Source organism: Neofelis nebulosa, chromosome 9, assembly GCF_028018385.1.
Source record: "Neofelis nebulosa isolate mNeoNeb1 chromosome 9, mNeoNeb1.pri, whole genome shotgun sequence".
Lineage (NCBI taxonomy): Eukaryota > Metazoa > Chordata > Mammalia > Carnivora > Felidae > Neofelis > Neofelis nebulosa.
In genome coordinates, this window is record NC_080790.1 from 6,188,623 (window position 1) to 6,202,887 (window position 14,265).

Sequence of the window (14,265 nt, forward strand, 5' to 3'; positions counted from 1 at the left end):
ATAAATGTAAAAAAAATGTCGAAAACAATTTCTTTAAGTTTGCTTTAATGTTTATTTATTTCTTTTGAGAGAGAGCACAAGTGTGCGAGCGGGGAGGGGCAGAGAGAGAGAGAGAATCTCAACCAGGCTCAAACTGGCCAGCAGCCTCCAAGCGTGGTGACATCTTGCATGGACAGAGGAATGGGGACCCCACGGGCCCTGGAGCCCGACTCCCTGGGTGCACATGTGGGCTTCTGCCTATTACCAGCTCTGTGAACTTGGGCACGTTACTTCTCTTCTCTGTGCCTCAGTTTCCCCATCAGTAAAATGGGGGCAATCATGCTTTCTAAGATCGCTGCGCCCTCTGACGGAGGGATGCTCTCAGGCACTCCGCAGAGCTGACGTTTGGGAAGCCTGGCATGGGTGGCTGCTGTTAATATACTATCAGCTGTCACTTATCAAGCCCTGTGCCAAAACGTCTCTGTTCCTTAGCTTACCTCAGCCTCACCCGGCCCCCAAGGAAGCATTACAGTCTCCACGCTCAGATGGCTGTCCCAAGCCCGCCCAGGTAATGAGAGAGATCTGGACCAAGGATCCCTGCCTCCAAAGCCGTTGTGCCGCCCAGACTCTTGGGGTCAAAAGTCCCTGTGGAAGGTACCTCGCCCGCTGTAAGCAGCCCAGCTGACTGGCACATTCCTCAGGTGGCTTTGGCCTGGGAACAGCGAAGTCCTAGCTGCAGGAGGGGGGTGGGGGAAGCTGAGCAGAAAAGCCCCAGGTAATGTAAATGGAAACTCTAACCGACGGTCCTGCACCTGGTGTTTTGCATTTCCCAAGACAGCTGAAGGGATTGTGTAGGAAGCTTCACGCCTTGGAGGAAACCCGTCTGTGGCCATTGGGACAGCTGGACTGGGCCCCGAGCCACTTCACATCCCCGCCTGGAAACACGGTTCGGTGCGGGGGCTTATTTAAACGTCACCCCTCAGGTAACCTGGAACCCATCTGGGAGTCGCCCTACCCTCGGCTATAAGCGGACCCATTCCCACAGGGCGCTCCAACTCCCGGCCTGGGCCTCGGGGAGGAGGGGGCCATGGCCTGTTCCCCACAGGCTCCTGGGGAATTAAAGGGAGCCCGCAGGGCCACCTGTCCAGGCTGCTCACTGGGAACTCTGAGCATCCGGCTCCTTCTGATGCCAACTATGCGGGTAGCACACACCACAGACACAGGCATCACAAGGGAGGCGGTGCTCAAACAGATTACGTAAGCTGCCCAAGGTCGCACCTAACTGGAAGAAGCGGGACACAGAGCCAAGCCTGACTCCGAGGCCCTGGCACTTTCCCTGAGCAGGAGCTGGAGCCACCACAGTTTCGGGAAACCAGCCCGCACGGGTCGCCGGGCATCAGCCGCCCTCTGCCACAGAGCACAAGCCTTGGCACTCCGGGGAAACCCCACACAGCAGAAGACAAGGTCTGTGGCCTTGAACTACAGAAAGCCGTGAGGCGGCCGTGCAACTGTGCAAATGACCAGAGCCAAATTCCTGCATCAGCAGAGCCGGCCCAGCTGTGTCAGACAGACAGACAAGCACGTGCGGAGCGGTCAGGGGCACGGTGGGGCTGGAGGAGGCCTCTGCAGCTGTGCGGGGGCGGGGCCGGTGCAGCCAGCCGGTGTCGGGCCGTAAGTGCTGATGCCCGCCCTAGGTGGCCGCTGAGAACGAGGAAGTAGGGTGGCAGGCCCGGCCAAGACCAGGCCCCACGACACGGCTACAGGAAGAAGGTGGCCGGGAGGCCTTCCGATCCCGGTCAGAAAGTTTCATTTGAAATGGGAGGCGGGTAGACAGTGCCCTTCAGGGACACAAACCACAACAGTGCTGGATGGAGAGCCAGGACCTCGTGGATCCATGCGTGTCCCTGCAGGCAGCGAGCACATGAGGGGCTCAGAGGAAGCCCCCCACTTCCCCATTCTGGTGAGCTGGGCTGCGGTGCCCAGATCTGTGTCCTGCCCCCCTCCCCCCGCACAGTCTGGGTGCCATGGTTCCCCAGTCCCCAGAGAAGGTATAGCAATATTTGTTTGACTTACCTACTTACCACCTCCCCAGACTAGACTCATGCCCATCACGTGCTCCATTTCAGGAGGCTGCTCCGACTTGACTTACAAACCCTCCTGCCTACTGGAACTCTTTCTGAGAGGTGCCTCGAAGAACAAGAGAGGGCCTGGGGTGCCCGGGGGGCTCAGTCAGTTAAGCATCCAACTCTTGATCTCCTGCTCAGGTCATGATCTCACGGTTCGTGAGTTTGAGCCCCGTGTCAGGCTCTGCGCTGGCAGCTCGGAGCCTGGAGCCTGCTTCGGATTCTGTGTCTCCCTCTCTCTCTCTGCCCCTCCCCAGCTTGCATGCATGCTCTCTCTCTCTCTCTAAATAAGTAAATAAACTTTAAAACACACACACACACACACACACACACAAGCAATACAGGCCCTGATGACGATTCCCCAGGAACAAAAAGTTCAAGAACTAAAAAGGCGAAATGAATCAAGGCCAGATGTTGACTACAGGCACCCTCCAAGTCAACTCACAGCTAAGCTCAGGCAGACAGGACACGTGGCTGTCTTTCCCAACCTGTCCCCCCGAAAGGTGCACCTCTCGGCCTCCCAGCCTCCACAACGGTGCCCCTCCTCTCACCAGGCGTGCCGTCCCTGCACGCAGGGTCCCTGGTCCCCTGGTGGATTCAGGGGGCACAACTCCCAAAGGGGGTGACGCCGGCTTAGCAAGCGGCCTCGAACTCTTGCTCTGACACCACGGATACATCACCAGGCAAACTGCCAGGAGCGGCACCCGCAGGGGAAATGGGCCAGGCAACATGAAAGCAAGAACAAAACCAAAACTGGGTGGGTTATTTTTATCACACTGTAGACTTGCAGCAAAGACCCAACAGCCAAAGGGGCATCCCAGGCGCCGGGCAGGTTTCTCTCAGCCTCTGTCCCTTCCCTCCTTCCGTCCCTCCAGCCCCCTCCTCAGGAAACCCAGAAAGTGGATCGGGTCAGGGCAAACCATCCCTCATTCTGCCTTCTCCACAGGAAAAACTAATTAGTTGCCAAATATTCGGAATGGGTAATTGCTACCTGAATTAATAAGGGCAAACAGCCGGCAAGAAAACAGTGGTTTACTATTTCTGAGCGTGCGCCTCTCTTCACCCGGAGCCCCAGGCTCTGCCGGGAGGGACGGGCTCTGGAGACACGACTCCCGTGGAAGCCTGCAGGAAGGGTGACGCGGCGGCCCGGGGCTGCCCCTGCTCCGGGGTCACTTCCAACACTGCTGTGGCTGGGAGTCACCCTGTCTCCTCTAACACGCAGCATGCGTGTGTGCACATACTCATGCACGTTCACATTTACGCAGATGCACACAGCACACACACAGGCATGTACCACCCACACCATACACGCACACATATATGGGCACTCACACCCGTGCACAGAGCACACATGTAAAAGCATTATACACACGCACACACATATGGACAAACGCGCGCACACGCACATACATACACATGTGCACACACACACCCATACGCACACACACAGGCACAAAGCACACACCAGGAACATCCAAGGGGCATCAAACCAGATTCTCACCCAGGATCTGCTTGCCCCGATTTCCCCAACAAGTTGCCCCAGTTTCCTCAGCTCTGACAAGGGGGTATGTAGACCACATTGAGGGGGGTGCAGACAGGAGGGAGAAGGGAGAGGAAGAGGAAAGTTGAGGAGATGCCACGGAAGGCTAGAAGAGACCTGCGGCAGCCCCCTCCACCCCACCCCAGCACAGACGCCAGAGTCACACCCAGAGTGCTTCTGGGGAGCCTGCTGAGCCCCACCACAGCCCTGCCGTGTGACCTCCGACACAGCACTTTCCCCCTCCGGGCCTGGGTTTCTGCCTGTGTGCAAATGAGGTGACTCAGTGTGATCGATCGCTGGAACAGTTCTGAGGCGCTGCCCTCCAGGGAGGATTCAGTTCAAGCTGGGGATCACCACGGTCTCCCCTGCCCTCGGCCCCTCCCCGCCCCTGCCCGACGAGCACTTTCCACAGGACTTCTCTGGCACACGGCAGCGAGTAACTTCCGGGGGGAGGGGAGCCCAGGGCTCTCTGGAGGCGTCCCGGTGTCACAGGCAGCTTGGGCCACAGACATCCAGCCACCGACCGTGCTGTCAAGTCGGCCCAGGTGATTCTGGACTGTGTCTGCCACGGCTGCCCAAGCCGGATACGCTTCCATGTGAAGCTGCCCAGGACACCGTGTCCGCTTGATGCCGACAATCTGTCCTTCGGTTTTTACGTTTAATGACATGTTGTAAACAGCTCTCACGGCTGTGTGTGCAGAGCCCTTTTTCTACCAGACAAACAGTAATTCTCTGGAAGGCTCTATCACAGATCGAACCGAACCCCTATTAAGGCTACTGGCAATCTTTGACTTTCACAAGCATCACTATAATCATCTGCTTATAGGTACTCGTTCTGGATAAATAAAAAGTTCTCTGCGTGTAGAGATCTACATATATCTTTAAAGGTTCATATCTGCCTGGAAACAGAAGTCCGGCACATCACACACCAGGCCATCAGCTGCGGCTCCTTCTGGGGCACAGGATTAGGAAAGAAAACTCAGGCTCTCGGTAAGCAATACTTTATGTTTATGAAGCGGAATGAGTACGGGGGGGGGGGGGGAGGGAATAAACGAAATGCAGTCACTGTCTAAACCTCTTCAGAAGTGGTTTTACCAGCAGGTCTGGATCTGGCAGGAGCAGAGCCACATAATCACGGAGCGAAGGGAGGAAGAGGGGAAACGTCCGGCAGAGGAAGAGGCCAGGAGCCACCGCTTTGTGGGGTCAGCTCTCCCCTGGGCTGGCGGGGACAGGACCTGGCTTCGAACACTGCTCTGTGCACTCACCTGGCGCCTGGGTGTTGTTTCGCCTCGGAGGACTTCCATTTCCTCGTGTGTTACACAAGGTCAGCAGGTCAAACGGGCTCAACAGCGAGCACCCCCGGAACAGGGGGGCCGCCATCGGTGTCTGTCCTGCCGCCTTCTGCCCTGTTCCGGGTGCAGAGGAAAAGAAAAACTAATCTCACGGCTGCTCCTCAAGTCCTCACTCCTCTCCAGCCTCCCCCAGGGCCCCCACCGGTCTCAGGGTTTACGGACCCTGTGGCCTTTCTCCTGAAGAGAGAGCCCCTGACAACACCACATCTTGGGGCCCAAACGTGAGCACATCTAGAAACCCCAAGATGACTGGGGCACCTGGGGGGCTCCATCGCTTAAGCGTCCAACTTCGGCTCAGGTCACAATCTCACAGTTTGTGGGTTCGAGCCCCGCGTCAGGCTCCGTGCTGGCAGCTCGGAGCCTGGAGCCTGTTTCAGATTCCGTGTCTCCCTCTCTCTCTGCCCCTCCCCCACTCATGCTCTATCTCTCTCTCAAAAATAAATAAACATTAGAAATCCCAAGGTGATTAGTAACTAAGAAAGATAACCATCTTTGTCACGAATGATATATGGCAATAAACCTATTGGCCAGTGTTTTTTATTTATTTATTTTTCCAGGAAAACACAGTGAGCCAAGAACACAGAAACATAGCAACCCCAGGCCTGAGCAAGGGTGTTCTTAAAAATCCCCATGATGTTTACAGAGTTTAGTGATCTTCCCCCCTTCACGTGGACATGCCCGGAGTTAGGAGTCAGGACCCCTGCAAACCCAAACGTGGAGGGAGGCCCGGCGGGCAAGAACCCACAGTGCGGTGGCCTCGCACATCAGTCCCGCTGTGGTCACCCAGCGCTGAGCAGCCCACACCCCCACCAGGATCCACAGGCGCCCACACCCGGCCAGGCCACTGAGTAATCCCAGCTCACCTACAGCCATGTGACCTCAGGAATCAATGACTTCAGCCAAAAGGCCCAGCTTCCCCATCTGTAAGGGAGCATCTCCTTCCAGGGAGGTCGTCAGAGGATCCCATGAGCTAAAGTGGACCAGCTAGGGGGACAAGGACTGATGTCATCACATTCCTGCAGGTCTCAGGAGGCTGTTCACATCGTCAGATGAGCTCGGGTCTGTGAAATATGTGAGGACATGAAAAGCGGGGACTTTAGTCACCCAGGAGCCATCACTGGGTCCCCAACCAGCTGGACTCCCCAGGACTGGGAAGGAAGCTGAAGGAAGCCGCCCAGAACGGCCAGCAATCACCGAGGCTCCGGAACGCTCCCTCCACCTGCTCAGTTCCTGCCCTCCCCACTGGCCTGCCTCCTCTCTGCCCCAAGAGCAGAGTCTCCCCAGTTCCCAACCTGAGAATCAGCTTTTGGCTCTCTCCAGGGAGACACTTTGAAGGCTTCAAGTGCCTCTCTCCAGGGAACATCAAAGACCATGGCACTTCCCACGGCATCCTTAAACCCAGTGACCTGCGAATGTCCGGCCTCACGGCACCTATAGGACATGACCTGACGGCCTCACCTCGATCAGTGAGTCACTGGCCCCCAGACCCCGTGCCCCAAATCCACCGCGAGGGCAGTGAGATGACTCCCCAAATGGAGGGGCTGAGATGCGTTATGCCTGGGATTTGCACCTTTCCCCCAATCAGTAAAAAGCTGTGTCTCTGTAAGTCTCTCATCTGCTTTTTTATGGGTTAATGGGTTAAACATTTTTAATTTTAGAAATAATTGCAAACAACTGAAGAGCCACTGGCTCCCAGCTCCTGATCTCGCCATGCAAAGGGGACAATATCTTTAGGCCTATTCAAGTTACCCACCCTGGCCGCGAATGAAATATTAATGAAAGGTTATGCTTGCAGCCTTCAGAAAATGATTACTCGAGACAGCAATTATATTTTCCCCCTTTCTGTGTAATAAAACTGCACCTCACTGCGCAGTAGGAATTAATAATTCCGAGCCCTGTTGTTACAGAGGCGGGCATCAAAGCGGAAGAGAAGGCATGCCCGAGAGGGAAAACACAAACACGTTTAGACCCACAAAGGAAGTGGGTGACTTCAAAAGAGCAGAATTCTATATTCAGGGCTGGGATCATTTCTCAAGGTCATTAACTGCTCTAGCCGACTGAAAGAGTGGCCCAATTACAAAGCACACAGAGAAACAGAAATTAGAACAGGACATTAGCGACAGCCCCAACTCCGGGTCACTCGGCACGGCCCGCAGCCTGGCAGGTACCTGCAGCCAATCGGCCAACTCCCCAGAATCCTTCCAAGGGACTCGAAAACTCAGGACAGCCAACTGCCTTCAGAGCCAACAGCTTACTAGCTTCCCAGGCAATTTCCACATGAGCAGAAAGAGGACACCTTTCTCCTTCCAGCCTAGAAAAGAGCAATGAGAATAGCGGCCGTTTATTGAACACCTACTACTTGCCAGGCAAATACAGTGAGGCAGGAACTCCCATCTTCGTCTGATAGGAAAAAAGCACTGAAGCGCAGAGAGATTCGAAGACTTGCACAAGGTGACCCGGTAAACGGCAGAATTGGGATGTGAGCCGAATTCAAAGACGGGGAGGGTGGTCTGTGTCTGCCCTGCTCCCTGTTGTGTCCCCACGGTCCACGCAGCATGCTGTCTGGCCCATAGCAGGGACTCAAGCAATTCTACTTATTTAACGAATGCGTTAAACTGAACAGAGCATCCATTTTCGGAAGGCAAACTCTGCAACTTGTCAACAGACTTGAAAAGAAAAATCAGTTGTGACTTTATTTTTTTCATACGGAACGCCTCGTGAATCTGGGTGTCATCCCAGCGCCCGGGCCACGCTAATCTTCTCTGTGTTGCTTCCATTTTAGTCTACGTGCTGTCGAAGCGAGCACGAGAAAAAACACTTGTGACTTTCCATACGTCCCAGGGTTCAGGGAACTGGGCTAGGCAGGGGAAAGGGCAGGCACGCAGTTTTGCACACCCCGTGACAAAGGCACCCATCACTGCCCCCCCAGTGCAAGCTCTGATTTTGTCCCTGGTAGGGTGGTATAGGGTGTGAAGCAATTAGGGTTTTATTTTGTTCTGCGACAATGTGGAACTCAGAAATTTTTCATGACGCTCCCTTGAGAAACCTTGGGTGACCACATCAGATCATGCCCTGGCCCTCAGGGTGTGGGGGCTGCCTACCACCCTACAGCCCTTTCGGTAACTCTGGGGCAAATGAGAAAAACCTACGGCCTTGTCTTAGAGAACAAGGTCACAGGTTGCAACGGAACAGATATGTGGGTAGCTGTGACGTGGCCCAGATCATGTGGCCTGGAGCAGAGTGCCCAACAGGCAGGAGAGAATCTGCTGACCCTACCAGAGGTGGGAGAGCTGCTGAGGCAGGGGGAACAAAACTGTCCTGGGGTCACAGAGTTGGGGGTGAGGCCTTCCCCTTTGGCAGGGAAGAGCCGGGGTTCCCAAGAGCTGGGCTTGTAGAGAGAAGGGCCTAGGGAGGCCAGGAAATGGCCAGCGGGGTGATGGGGCCGACTGCCTGCTGGGTGGGTTCTTCGGGCCCCAGGATTCTTCTGGAAATTGCAGCACCTCTGTGTACATGGGAGGACCCGGGGCAGCCCTTTGTGAACCAAAAGCCAGGAGAGGGGGAGAGGATGTGAGACGGGGCTTGGAGAGACACTCAGAGAACTCACCCGCTCTTCAAGCAGAGGGAGCGTGCTGGGGTAGACTGAGTACTCCTTAAAGCAGACAGGCCGAGTGACAGAGCCCAGGCTGGTGAGAGGGCTAGCAGACAGCAGCCAGAGAAGGGACAGCCATTTGTTGAGTGTCCAGTAAGCGCTCGGGGCCGAATACAATGCCAGAAAGCACAAACACAGCCCCTGCGGGTCAAGCGGTGAACAGACATGTCAGTGCCTCCTGGGTACAGCCAGATGCAGCAACAAAGCCCCAAGTCCTGCTGGGGAATCGTGAGAGAGCCACGTGCCACAAAGGGCTCAGGTGAAGTGGACTGCGGCCCTGAGACACCGCCAACCCAAGGTCCCAGAGGACCCCCCAGACGGCCCTCTAGGATGAGGACACCCTGGAGGGAAGCAGGAATAACACCAAGGCCAGAGGCACCTGCTGGAGGGAAAGATGGAGAAAGGATCCCAGCACCTCCGGAAAAGGGCCAGGGCGCCTGCTTTTTCTGACACCAAAGGGATCCACTGACACTTATCCTCCTTGGTCACAACATGGTCCCAGAGCCCAGAGGTGGCAAGCCCTTCCACCCCCACCTTCCTCCTGCCCTTGCTTAACCTCTTAGTCCTTCCCTGCTCAGCAGGACTTGGTCAGAGAGGCCACACGCAGGAAAGGCACAGTGGCAGAAGAGAGAAAGATGGGTGGCAGGTGGCCAGTCAGCCCTGGGACAGAGCAGCCCGAGGACGCCATTTACAGCATAACAGAGTTCCCCCAGGAAGCCCCCAGGGCCGTTACTGGCCTGCTTGACCGGCTTCTGGCCAAGGAGGCTCAGGACAGGCATGAGAGAGCAGGCAGGTCCACGCAGAGCCGCTGGACGGATCGCCACCGCAGGAGCTGAGCCAGGGCTGGGCTCCCTGGCTGGGGACAGCCTGACCGCGGGCGGTGGCCAGTGCTGACCACCGATGCCCCAGCCTTCACGTGCAACTGAGTGAGTGGCATCTGTGTGAAGAAGTGGGAATGTTCCAAGAACCAGATCCTCCTTCCCTCTTCCAGAAAATTGAGGTCATTTTCCAGGAATGTTGAAGAAGTCTAGAGCTGCCTTCCACAGCCCTGAAATACAGGGCACTGTCCCAGTCACAGGTCCCCCAGCTCCTGTTCTGAGGGCAGGCAGTCCCGAGACGCGGGGGCCCGGGCTGCCACCACCCCCACCAGCCCCAAATCGGTAGGAAAGAGCCTTTCCTCTGCGTGTTGGAGCTGCTTCCTCCTCCCCCGCCCCAGGCCTCACCCAGCTTGGGGACTCAATGCCAGAGGACAGGCTAGGGGCGGCACACCTGCGCTGTGGGATGTGAGGCGCGGCGCGGGCCCCAGCGGGGAGGAGGCCCCACTCCTGCCCTGGAGATGCCCCCTGACGGTGTTTTCTCCACCTGCTCATGGCCATGGGGAAGGGGCGCTCTGCCCGAGGCACGCGGCATCACACACTCACGCGTTCGTCCCGTAACACGCCCTGGATGCCTCACGACGCGCGGTCTTAAAACAGAAGCGGTCTCAGAGCTGGGGGGAGGGGGGGTGGGGAGACTGGTGCTTACCCGACCCAACGCAGGGTGATGGCCAACCCAGGTCGGGACGGGGACAAGCGCCGGCGCGGGCCCACAGGGCGCAGGGGGCATCCGCCCAGGACGGAGCGCCGGCCCGGGGTGCAGAGCAGGGAAAGGGAGGGAGGGTCCGCGGCCCGCGGGACCCCGGGGCTCGGCTGAGGGCGCCTCTCTAGAGCCTGGATTGAGGAAGCTGGGGTCAGAGCACCAGACAGGAGTCCCTGTTGCTGAATTCCCCTCGCAGACATCAGAGGCCAAGAGGAACACGCACTCGAGGCCACCCGCGCCGGCCCTTCCAGCTGGGTCAGAAAAACCGGTCGCCGCGTCCGCAGCGCGGGCGCAGGCGCAGGTTCCGCGGCGGGACCCGCCCGCCACCTCTCACGGGAAGAGGCGGCGGGCCCCGGGGCGGGCCCGGGGCGGGGCTCGGAGAGGCCCCGCCCACCCCACGCTCGCTGCGCCGCCCGCCCCGCCCGGGTTTCCACCTGGTGAACCTCCCAGCCTGGGCCGCCCTACACCCTCCGGTGCCTGCCTCCTGGCGTCTCCTGAAACTCAAAATCACTTCTTTTTAAATCCCGTTTCTTTGCTCAAGACTTTTTTAGAGGAAGCCTTTCGTTATTCCTGGACCCAGATATAATTTTTCTCTCTTTTAATCACCCCACCTCCACACTCCCCCAAAACCCTACCCCCACCCTCGCAACTTGTGCAAACCTCTACGGCTGATCAGACTCCCTGTGCTTCAGGCAGATTCCCGGGGCGCCCTACAGCCGGACCCTGGGGGCTCCTTGAGGACCGTCTGGGGAATGGAATGGAGAGGACTCGCATCCCTTCCCCCGCACGCAGTTCCAGCTTCACACTGAGCCTTCCCCTGCCGACTCTCGTGGCCCAGAGTAGGAACCCCGGGCCCTGCCTTTGGGTTGAAGTTTCCTCCGCCCTGCCTTGCGTTGTCCTCTGGCTCCTGGAAACCGCCGGGCTTGCCTCCCAAGTGCAGTCTTGGAGGGCATTTCCGCTGGTCTTTGGGGCACCGGACGTGTGCTGAGTGTTAGAGGACTAGTAGAGCCGTAAGACCCCGTTGGTCCGGCGCAAGGGTGTGCTGCAAGGTGGGAAGACCGTGACCCTTCAGGGCAGGCAGGCCAACTCTGCCTGCCACACACCATGATTGTGCTTAGGCAACCTCCCTGAGCCTCAGTTTCTTCAACTGTAAAATAGGGACAATAAATAGCTATCTGTAGACTTCCTGTAAGGAATGAAGAAAAGCGGGGGCACTTCCGGGCTGTCAGTACACGTTAGCCATTATCGGATACCCAGTGCAGACTGGAGATTCGGAACACAAGCTCTGGACCCAGATTACCTGAGCCAAACCTTGCCTCCACCACGTGTTTATTGAGTAACCTTGGATAAGTTTCCTCACCTTTCTGTGCCTCGGTTTTCTCATCCATGAAATGGGTATAATATGCTTAACAGTCACACAGTTTCTGTTTGGGGGAGATGAAAAGTTTGGGAAATAGTGGTGGGGACTGCAGAGCACTGTAAATGTAATTAAGTCACTGAATTGTCACTTCAAGTGGTTTCAATGGACATTTTTATGTTACGTATGATTTATCACAATTTTACAAAGCTAATAATGTAATCTACCAAGAAGCAATGAATCATATGATGTGGATTATGTCTCAATAAAACTGTTTTTAAAAAAATAAAAATACGTGGAGGTGATATTTGGTGTTCAAGCCCTGAGTTAGGCTCTCTGCTGTCAGCATGGAGCTTGCTGTGGATCCCCTGGATCCTTTGGATCTCTCTCTCTCTATCTCTCTCTCTGCCCCTCCCCAGCTTACACAGGCCAGTTCTCTCTCTTTCTCTCTCTCAAAAATAAACATTAAAAAATTATTATTAATAATAATAATATATCTACCTGATAGGGTTGTGGGAAGGAGTTAAATGAGTCTGTACAGTACTTAGAACAGTGTCCAGGACTGTTGGGAAACACCCAGCCAGTGTTGGCTAGCATATCAAATATACATCATCCATCATTTAATTTAATCTTTATAAGAACCCTACAAGTTAAAAAGTAGTGTTACCTGTTTTACGGGTGAGAAAATTGTTGATGTAGGCACACATACCCTTCCTATCAGCTACTGGTTCTGTTTCTCCCAAGAACCCTCGTATTAGTCCAGAGACTAATACAAGCTGCAACCTTCCCAGTCCATTTGGAACCAGAGCGACCCACTCGCCGTTGCCACGAACCCCCACGGCACCAGAGCACCTGAAACGTGCCCTCGGTCACACACCTCAGCAGCAAGAGCTCAAGACTCCGTCGCTTTCCTGAGGAAGGAGAAGCACAACTGAGTTTGGGGATCTGTGAACGTTTGGGTTTTCTGGGGCCTTTTGCATTTTGTTTTAGGATCCTTTTTCATTACTGTTATTCAAACCACACAGAAATGTCTGGAATTTCCACTTCTAAGTTGGCCACAAGTCACCTGACATGGACGGTGCAAGGTGACAACTGAAGATACTGACATTTGAGAAGCCATCATGCTCAGAAACAGAAGGAAAGGTGGCCGTGTTGAAGGCACCCCGGAAGTGATCAGGTTCCTGGCGACGGAGTGCGGAACTTGGTCCCCCAGAGATGGCACTGGGCACTTCTAGAAGAAGCTTTTCCTCCATGATACCAGCTCCCACATCCCTTCTTTTTTATTTTCCCCTATGTTTTTCATGTGTGGGTGGAGTTAGACTTCTTTTTTACTTTTTTTGTAAGTGTAACTTTACTTTTATTTTTTTACAGTGTCATATTAGTTTCAGGTCTACCGTCTAGACGATTCCCTACATCACCGGGTGCTCATTACGGCAAGCGCACTCCTTAACCCCCATCACCTGTTTAACCCAAATCCCCACCAACCTCCCCTCTGGTGACCAGCAGATTGCTCTCTGTAATTAACAGTCTGTTTCTTGGTTTCTCTCTCTCTCTCTCTCTCTCTCTCTCTCTCTCTCTCTCTCTTTCCCTTTGCTTGTTCCTTAAATTCCACATATGAGTGAAATCATATGGTATTCCCACACCCTGTCCTCAACACAGCTCTGAGCTCACAAACAGGAGCCTGGCCCTCAGCTGCTGGCAACACAGGAGGAGACGCTGGGCTCCAAGAAAGGGGCTGGCAGGTCTCAGAGGCCAAGGGGCAGGAGGGAAGGCAGCGAGTAACGGTCCACCCCTCTGTAGGTGTCCAGCTTTGCCTGCCTCTTCCTAAAGTCGAATTCACATTGGACCCCTGGGGACGCCGGAGTAGGTCTGGGCAAGCCACAGGGGTCACAGTGCCAAGGGTCCAGGAGGCAGGATTCGAACCAAATTCAGAAGACAGAGCAATGGGTACAGAGCCAGGGGGACTTCTGGCTGGCTCGTTTACCACTCAGAACAAGCCTAGGAGTTGAGAGCCACAGGGTAGAGTAGAGAGGGGCTGCAGCAAGGGGGTGGGGCAGAGCCTGGGCGAGGTGGGGGCGGGGTGAGCAGCCGTCCACACCGACGTGGGTGGAGTCAGAGTCAGCCAGGGGCCAGGCCGGACCCCACGGGGGCCGCAAAGGCAGTCCTGGGTCAGATCACCCGTTCCAGAGCCAGAACAGCTCATTTCCAAGACAGGGCATGGAAGAGCTCAAGACAGCCAGCCACAAATCTTAAAGCCACCCCAAATTTGGGATGGGTGTGCCGCAAAACCCAAAGACTGGAGTTTGGAAGGTCAAAAACCTTGTCAACTCTACCCACTTTTGCCGTAAGGTGAGAAAACGAGGGGTGAGGGCAGACTCCGCACTTGGCGGTGCGGCAGGAATAGCAGGGTCTCCCTGGCTGCCCGGAGGCCTGTTCTGGGGCTGGGACCCCAGGTGTGAACACCAGGCCGCCCCAGGCAGACGCCCAGCCCAGCTGGAAGGGCACATCTGACCCTCCGAGGCTGCCGGCCTTACTCTGGGGTGAACCCGATCAAGACCCCAAGGAGTACAGCGTGCTGAGTGCGCACCAGAGAGGGGAGGAAGTGAGCGGTCCAACTTCTGCTTCCCTTCCCCCACCGGCCTTCCTTGGGGGGGGGGGGGGGGCCCTTCCCCAGGTTCCTGGGGAAC

General features: G+C 55.9%; 1 protein-coding gene and 1 non-coding gene across 2 annotated transcripts; both read right to left on the reverse strand.

Annotated features, from left to right (window-relative positions):
* Positions 1 to 5,501: 5,501 nt before the first annotated feature.
* On the reverse strand, positions 5,502 to 10,545 carry LOC131484317 (uncharacterized). The gene is made up of 4 exons (XM_058682465.1): positions 10,168 to 10,545; positions 8,599 to 8,784; positions 7,163 to 7,305; positions 5,502 to 6,055 (listed from the first exon to the last, which is right to left on the reverse strand). Exons 1-4 carry the CDS (start codon positions 10,419 to 10,421, stop codon positions 6,003 to 6,005), a joined length of 636 nt encoding a protein of 211 aa, XP_058538448.1. The 5' UTR covers positions 10,422 to 10,545; the 3' UTR covers positions 5,502 to 6,002.
* On the reverse strand, positions 7,694 to 7,800 carry LOC131486421 (U6 spliceosomal RNA). Its single transcript, XR_009249330.1, has one exon. It is a non-coding gene; the product is annotated as a U6 spliceosomal RNA (small nuclear RNA).
* Positions 10,546 to 14,265: the final 3,720 nt, after the last annotated feature.